The sequence below is a fragment of the Fulmarus glacialis genome, unplaced genomic scaffold (genome assembly GCF_000690835.1).
Source record: "Fulmarus glacialis isolate BGI_N327 unplaced genomic scaffold, ASM69083v1 scaffold32592, whole genome shotgun sequence".
NCBI classification, from domain to species: Eukaryota; Metazoa; Chordata; class Aves; order Procellariiformes; family Procellariidae; genus Fulmarus; species Fulmarus glacialis.
In genome coordinates, this window is record NW_009198987.1 from 1,183 (window position 1) to 9,853 (window position 8,671).

Consider the following 8,671-nt stretch of genomic DNA (forward strand, 5'->3'; position numbering starts at 1 on the left):
CCACTGAGAAGTCATATGATTGACTTGCAGATACCATCTTTTGTGCATTCGTTGTAGGAGCGGTCAAACCTTGCCACATGAGCTGCATGCAGTGCAATGCACTTCCAGTGTCTCTTGTCAACCATGTGGATTTTCTCCTGACTGCATAGATTTTTAGTGTGGCTTCTTAGAACTTGGAAGAAAATGTTCTAGTCAGCAAAATATGCCTGTAGATTCTAGGGAGCAGTTGGGGAAACTGGAAGCTGGTGTTTCCTGAAGGAGCATGTATCAGCTGCTAAGCAGGAAGTAGACTCATACAGGGTTTTGATCGCTGGCACGGGTAAAAGTCAGCTGTCACTCGTAGATTCCATCAGCTCCCCATGTACCTATTCTGTCAAATGTTTCACTAAGTCTTGCTTAAACAAAGATTAAGGTAGTAAGCACCTTAGCCTAGCAGGCTAGAAGTGCAGGCTTAGTGAGGCAGAATGGAAGATATCAAATATGTATTGATGTTAAAGAATATGGGCTGTGGGAAAATATGACTCTTGGCTGTATGAAGGCTTTGGTACACAGCAAGTAGGCTTAACAAGTATGGCTTCCCCTAATATAGGATGTGGTTTGGGTTTTTTTGTTTGTTTGTTTTTCCTTAATGTAGCTACTCAAAAACAAGGAAGTTGGGAGGTGTTAGATATGACAACAAATAAACCACAGTTTGGGTTGCTTCTCTGGTAACTTGCACAAGACTCTGTAGTGTAGTGCGGAGGGGAAGGAAGCAGTGTGCCACCACTTAATCTTTTAGTCCTGCTTTTGTTTACAATTCATTCTATTTCTCATTCTGAAGTTAACCTGGCCGAACGAGGAGTATGTCTTGTGCTTGCCCAGGTGTGCCTGTCTTCAGTGTTCTTGTTCCAAGGGCTGCAGAAGTCACAGCATTGACAGCTCTTCTCTTGAGCTGAAGTTAAAACTTCTTTGTGATATGCATGCAGAGTCTCCATTTGAAAACTTAAGTTCCCATAAAACAGCAACCGGAGTGTGTCGTCAGACAGTGTGGTGGCTGTTTGCTTACTTTGATTGCTCTGGATGTTTAACTAGGAGTTCTGAATTGCTCTCTGTAGAGATGCTGATCTCTTGCCAATGACTAGACAGGGGACATGGGCTCCTAACTCTGTCACTCTTGACCTGTGCTAATAGCAGATGTCTGTGGTAGGTGGGGTGAATGTCCCCCCTCTAGCATCTAATGAGACACCTCCTCTTCAGTTGACTGAAGATGTTCTGTTTCACCACCCTGTGTATAATGCATGTTGCTGAACTCTTTCCAGGGCACGTGAAATGGCTGCAGATGACAAACGGTCTCCAACACTGGACTCTACCAGTGATCTACCTCATTCTCCTAGTAGTCCGTCTCATCTCACTCACTTCAAACCCCTGACTCCTGACCAGGATGAGCCTCCTTTTAAATCAGCCTACAGCTCTTTTGTAAATCTCTTCCGTTTCAGCAAAGGTAGGTGCTTGGGGGAACGTGTGTGCATGGATTGCATGTGCTGTCTGTTCTGTTGATGCCCTCTGCTGCCACATAAACTTGTAAAAACACCTCTGAATATAAGAGCATAATGTCAGATGGCTGGCCAAATGGATGGACAGTCAGTTCTTTTGTGAGGGGTGTTGCATCTTGCTTTTGGGTGAGCTTTTTAGTAGAGCTTTGCTGTGGGAGAAGATAGCCAGCATCTTGCAGCTAGAAATCTGTGGCTGCCTATGAAGGTCAGAGACAAGCCAGTTAGCAGATGGTACTGTATCGCTGTTTAGCTGGGCATCTGGATTTCCTTTGCGTGTATGAAATTTTTGGGGCTAAAAGCAGGAGTAACTCTCTGCCAGCCTATATGAGCAAAATTTGTGCCTGTCCTTCCAATGCAAGTTCTTAGTCCAGACTTCCTCCACTCCTCACCTTCCTGTGCATCTTGTACCTTCAGCTGGGTGGCAGCTGAGCTGCAATAAAGCAGTGTATTTACAGGAAGTACACCCTTAATTTGCATGGCTTAGGTGTTCCCCATCAAGAGGTCTGAAGCGTTGTGAAAGTTTTGTATATTAAAAAGTACTGCTTGATTTTGGCCTTTGTGCTACGTGTATCATGAAACACTTATATTCTCAGTAGGCAGGCTCTTACAGAACTATGTGAGTTTTTCTTTTTTGTTTCAGAGAAATACACTGTAAAAGGGTAGTGAATGAATGCACCTTGGTTTTGTACAAAAACTGTATCTCTTTGCTGGAGGTGGCAAACTGGTCAGCTGCTTTTGTTTAGTCTGTTTATTATCCAGTTCTGCTAAGCATACTTCTGCAATGTTTAGGCTAGAGAAAAAGGGCCAAGATAGCTTTTTGCATAAGCAAACTGACCTGTTCAGACTCTTATGCAGAATGAAAAATAATTACTTGGTATGACTGCTATTAATTTGTATAGTAGAATATCACCTGTCATTATTAATTTATTGAAAGTAATATAAAATGTTGTCAATATTGGCTTCACTTGTTTGACAAATGTAGCTGGAGTCAGCAAAGTATTGTGTTGAAAGAATGGGAAAACAACCTTGAAACGGGCATGTTAAACGGGCATGTTACTGGAATCAATGAGAACCTGTCTATACTTGATCGTCTGATGGAAAAGGGTGGTTTATTAAAGGCTGTGGTAACTTTAATGTAACCTCAGTACTGGCTTCTAACATAACTGAAAAACTCTTTTCAGGGCAGAAGCTGATAATCAAGCGTAGCTATTCCATATAGCAAGAATAATCCATGCTTGCCAGTTTGTTTTTTTAGACACTTTTCACATTAGGGATATTTCTGAAACAGCCTGAGCCTTGACAGACAAGTTCTACATACTGGCCTGTTTCCATGTTTTGCATGGTACTTTTCAGACTAAAAATTCATGTCTTTTATGTATAGTCATGATCCAAATGAGCTATTTATGAGAGTTTTTTACCCTTAGTTTTGCATGCACTACTGGTTTTCTTTATCATGTCTGAACAGTTGGTTTCTTGCTTTTTGTCAACTCCAGATGATGGCAGGCTTTCATCCGCAGCAGAGAGAGCAGAGGCAGGACAGAGTGACCCACAAGTGTTGAGTGGTGGCTGGTCCAGTCCTCAGCATCCCACCAGGGCTCAGTCTCTGAGGTCACCGGTTCCTTACAAAAAACAACTGACTGGAGAGCTGCAAAGAAGATCTTCTACAACCCTGGGTAATTTCAGCTCTTTGTGCTACAAGGGAATGTTGTACTAGCCAGTCTGGGATGCTTCAGAGTGAGGTGAAAGGAGGCGAACAAAGGTTCGTTGGCTGTCTAGATTGATAGTAGAATTTGGTATCAGGCTACACTGCTTCTGGTCGCACTTTAACCTCAGAAGCATGTTCCCTTCGCCCTTCTTAGTGTTCCAGCAAGACACTGTTGTCGGGGCTCTGCTGCTTCAATTACAACACAGTCTGGAACAGAAGAGGCTGCCAAAACACATCCAATGTTTTAAAGTCACTTGAACCTTGATCATGAAAATTTCTGCTTTATCTTGAGAGACTTCAGTTTCTTAACAGCCACATGCAAACTATAACTTTAGAGCTCAGACTGAATGGGGTTGATAATTGTGTCTTCAAGAGAGTTATAAATGCAGGTTTTTGCTCGAAGCTGTTCTGAGGAGAATTTAATAGGAACTTGTGTCTAAACCTTTTTTATTCCTAACCTTGGAACTGTTGCCACATGCCATACTGAATCTCTTTTAGCTGGAATGGGAATTGAATGTGATTTCAAAGGTGCAACTGTGTAATGGCTTTATGAACATCTGAAAGAGCTAGTAAGTAGATTGCAGGGGTCCCTCTTGAGATCTGCCTGATTACTGTCAGCCGTTTGCGATAGCCTTGAGCAAACTGCTAAGCTGGGTAAAAATCCTGTGTAAGACAGTATTTCCAAGAGTGTGGTACCTAGTGCAAACAAATCGGATCTTAAATGTTGTTAATGTGTATGGGATTTTTAGAAAGATGTCTAGTCTTGGTAACCAGGCAAAAGTCCAGTACAGATAACCAACACTTTCATCTAAGTCATTTGCGTGCCATTCATCATCTTCCTTCTTGCCCTCTAGTACTGTTTGTGCTATTCAGTTGTACCTGTCACAACAAACTAATTAAGGTGGGGGTTTTTTTGTTTTGTTTTGTTTTGTTTTTTAAAGTAGCTTCTCAAATGCCCCAAGTATAGCAGTGTGCTCTTGGCTGATTTGCCAATTTACTTTACTTCATTCTTAGTTACCTTTTGTAAATCACTTGGAAATTATCTGGGGATTACGGGTTAGAAACCTTTAGGTGAGGTAGGTTGTTCGGTACTGAGAAGGCAGAAATAATCTTGCTGTTTGACTTCCACTGGGAGTCGGCAGCCAGGGAAGTAAGACTTAGTCTAAGGTGTGGGGGAGGAACTGTTGCTGCATTATTCTAACTCCTTTTCAGGACCTCCATTCATGTCCTCGTTTGCATGAAAGTACACTTAGAAAAATGTGATGATGAATCAGCCTGGAAAGAAGTAAAGTTAGACCAAGCAGGAATTGCTGGCTTTTTGAAGAGATTTCTGTGATATTGGGTGCTGAGTGGCCTGAGTCACTGTTGAGTATCTTCCCCCAAATAACCTCGATGCTGTAACAAACATGAAGTCTGTGTAATGCAGGTAAAAGTGTACTGGATTGGTGAGGAGGTTTCAGGGGAATTTTTCAGATCATCTCAGTGTATTTGAAGAGGGGAAAAATACTTGCATCTTCCCTCTCCAAAAATCAGGCATTGCTTTTTTTGAAGCAAACTTTAGAAAATTAATTTTCATGCCTTTTTTTGTCTTAAAAAGTGCTTAATAATCAGGTCTCTGAGGACTTCTGAGCATTGAGCAGAGGAGAATTTTACTTCTGCCATTACAGCTGATGCTGGGCTGCACAAATAATCTTAGAAATTATTCTCATATCTAAAGAATGAGAAGTATGAAAAGAAGTGATGTGATTTACATAAACACCTAGATTGGTAGGTCAGTTCACCCACTCAGTTCAGTGACAGCGAGGTGTCTAATCTAGTTGAGTTTTCTTGTAACCTTGTATCTGCAGGCCTGTAATTGTCTCTCTGGGCTTGGCCATTACTCAAACTTCATAACATCTGCAAGTGCAGGCAGGAAAATGCTTGAGTCTTTCATAAAGGTCTCTCTAGCCTGCTTGAATTTAAGTAACATGCCAGGTTTAAGCAAACTTAAAGGAATAAATAAATAAAAGGTTCTGGTGCCTCTAAACAATGATGGAGTGAAATTGCCCCTGAAGATGCTGACTCCCACCCCTCATCTGTCCATTAGCTTGCACTGTCTACACAGCAGACGTTCTCCTTGCTCAGGGACCATGCTGGCTGACAACTGCAAGCACAGAACAACATGGAGGGATGGTGGCTTTTGTAGGAAACTGTCTAGCATAAAATATGCAGGATTTCAGTTGTGTGCTTCCCTTCAGGACTGCTTACACAAAAATGTTATAATAGCACCTTACTGGCTTTTGTGAAAATAGGAGAAGCTGCTGGATGCCTGGCTGGTCAGAGATGCTTTGTGGGTTGTACGGCTGAAGAACCAGTGCTGAGACTCTGCATTGACTTCTGTGGCCTCCCTCTTGGGTAATCTGTTGCATCCTCATGTGCTGAAGCAGGGTGCTGGGGAGCTGGTGTCACTTCTACAGTGACAGTGGGCCCAGCTGGTTGTGTTGGACTGCGCGTGTCTGTGTGTGCTGTCAGCTGAGTGCTTTCAAGGTGCTGGATTGAACCAAGATAGTCTCATACTGAGATAATGTCACAGCTTGCAAATCCAGTTTAAGGCGAACTAGAAATGCCGACCAATTGGAGACAGAGCATTGGTAGTGAAAAGACTTCTAGCTTGTTACCCTTGTCATGCAGGATAATGCTGTGAATGCTAGACCATTGCAGCAGACTGGCAGTAATAGGGAGTGGCAAAGGAGCTTAGTAGGAGTAAGGAAAAGCCAACGATCATATGAGGGGGAAGAAGGCCTGAAGAGAACGTGTGATGGTCACTGGGAATCATAAAGAACATGACTTATTACTAGAGCATCTTTTCTGTTGAAAAAGGTTTTAAAAATGAAAATGCATGTTGTAAAATGAAGTTAAGGACAGCTATCTTACTTTTCATGTATGTCATGTTCTTTGTATGGCAGTGACTTGAGGAAGATGTGATGTTTGAACTGTGGTAGTGAACTTGAATAGGAAATTTTATGCTTTGGCAGCGAATAACTAGAAAGCAATTCATGTTGATTTGTATTAGTGAAACTGTGGTATCCCTGGCAGAGGTATTTGTTTATAGTTGAAACTGTGTGAAGCTCTCTTGTACCTCTTGTGTTAGTGTATGGTCAGCTCTCTTCCTGTAAACTGAAACTAGCAGTTAAGTTGGAACAAAGTTCTCATAGTGTTTTTGACTTGTCATTCACTGTAAAATGAATGCTAAAATACATCGGGTCGTGAAAGAAACTCTGGAAAAATATATTTCAGTGATTCAGTAACTGAGGATGCAGAACAAATGCATGACCTACTGAGCAAATCTTTCTGTGGCCTGAACTCAGAAGAGTGTACTGAGTAGGTAATCATAGCTGGAATGGTATTGCAGGTTCCTTCCCAGTGATCACAGCTCAGGTGGTGAGAGCAGGAAAACAAGGAGAAAAACATGTAGTATTTCAGAGGATGTATAGGTTTTGCCAGGGATCAGCAGCGATGAATACATATAGGAAGGATGAGGATTACTGTTGAAATATGAGAATTTTTTTTTTTAGCTGTAGGAGTTGTTTTTAGCTTAAGAAGGATAAATAGGTTAGAAATAAGTCAAGTTGGAAATCTAGATGGGGTTCGTTTGGTTTTGTTCAGTGAACATGTAGATGGGAAGGGAATGGATAGGAAAAACACAATTGCTGCATAAACTGGTAGTCCTGAAAAGATGTGTTCCACACTCATGTTGGTGTGTTACATTGAAGGGCTGAGATGCAGCTGGCTTTTGTTTGTTAAATGCAAAATGATATCAAGTGAAAAATGACTGTCTCGTATCAGTGTGTGGCTAGGGAAGAAGAATAAATGGATGAAGATATGGTAGAGTTGTGGGCTGAGAAATTATAAGGACTCTATATATCAAACCCATGAGGAAGCTGTCTTCACCTCCTGCAGCTGTTTTTGTGCTGGTTGGACAATGACAAGCAAAAGATTGTGGAGCTGATCTGGTTGTCATAACAGATTAAATAACACTTAAATAAAGTTTGATTTTATTTTAAAAACCTAATTTCTTGTGTGTAATTTTAATTGTGGCTGGTGGGGTGCGTGGGGGTTTTTTTTGGGGGGTGCATGTTTTTTTGTGTGCGTTTTTTTTTTTGTTGGGATTTTGGTTTGTTTTTTTTTTTTTTTGTAGTAGCATATACTGAGTTGCTGCTTCAGGAGCACTAGAAAAGCTTACCACTATTTAGATGTGTAAGTGTGGTCAACTCTCACTTTGATTTGTGGGATCAAATCAAAAGAAGGTATGAAATCTCTTCAGAAGTGCAACTGATGGCAGTTGGGATGATGATGTGGGCAAAGCAAGAAAAATACTCTTATTTTCCGTGTTTGTGGAAGGGAATATGAGTTTTGCAGATTTAATGGGGAAATAAGGAAATACAGTTACAATGCTGAAAACATACATCTGTAAATCATGCATGCGTTAACTGAGAAAATGGCTGTGGTATTTATAGTCATGGAATTTGGATCAGGAGTAAGAGTTAATCTAAGATTGATACATGTGAATTCTTTTATAAGGATGGTGTTTTAGACCATGTGTCCTGTGCTGCAGGAACGATAACTACTTCCATTCTTGCTGTACTCCCAGAGAGGGAGAAATCACATGATTGAAAAGGAAAAGAGTCAACTGAATTTTAATCTGAGAATTGGTCAGCTTCTCTAGTGTAAACAGATTAGCCATGTGCTCCTCCTACTACTGATGGCGTGCTTTTTCTAATGTAGATGACATCCTTCTGACATTGTTTTTTTTTGTAACACAGAAAAGGGCATTTAACTAGCAAGAGAACCAGTGTGGAGTTACCTGTGGCATTTCCTCAGTGCTGTATATGTTCATACTTTGGGAATCGCTTGCCTGACAAGATTGGTAGCTAGTTAGGCAGGAGGCCTGATAGTAATTTTTTGAATTGGAAGGAACATTCCTGGAAAGAAGATACTCTTGAATTCAAAAGTTACAGCAGGAAAGTCCAGGAAGTAAATGAAGCATGTATCTTGTGATAGAAGTAAGGAGGAGCCAAAGGTTTCTATGGTATTATCAATGTTTTCTTGAAGTACTGAAGACCCTTTAATCACCCTAAAATACTCAACTTGGCACTGTCCAAAAGTGTATTTGTTTGATTTTTTTAAAAAAAAATAAATTCCCATTGGCTAACCACAGAACTGGATTTAAGCACTCTAGAATCTCTTTAAAATCATCTCCTGTTGTGGATTCTTTGTTGTACTTAGGTCATTAAGCACCTCTGGGTTGGTAAACTAAAAATATCTACTAAGAATCTGAAGAGGAGTCATGGAATCCTACAGTTTTATCACATTACTCTAAGGATTTTGATCTCCTGCACACAAAGGAATAGCCTAGTTACTGCACGGCAACAGTTAACACGCTTCTAGTGCTGTC

The 8,671-nt window shown here is 41.0% G+C and overlaps 1 protein-coding gene across 1 annotated transcript in view; it reads left to right on the forward strand.

Moving 5' to 3' along the window:
* Positions 1–1,301: 1,301 nt before the first annotated feature.
* The window catches only part of PIKFYVE (phosphoinositide kinase, FYVE finger containing), a gene marked incomplete at its 3' end in the record, with an annotated part of 37,070 nt that continues 29,700 nt past the window's right edge, over positions 1,302–8,671 (forward strand). The window contains exons 1-2 of the mRNA XM_009573097.1: positions 1,302–1,480; positions 3,026–3,205. Of these exons, the coding sequence (XP_009571392.1) occupies positions 1,309–1,480; positions 3,026–3,205 (352 nt within the window). The remainder of the gene's footprint in view (positions 1,481–3,025; positions 3,206–8,671) is intronic.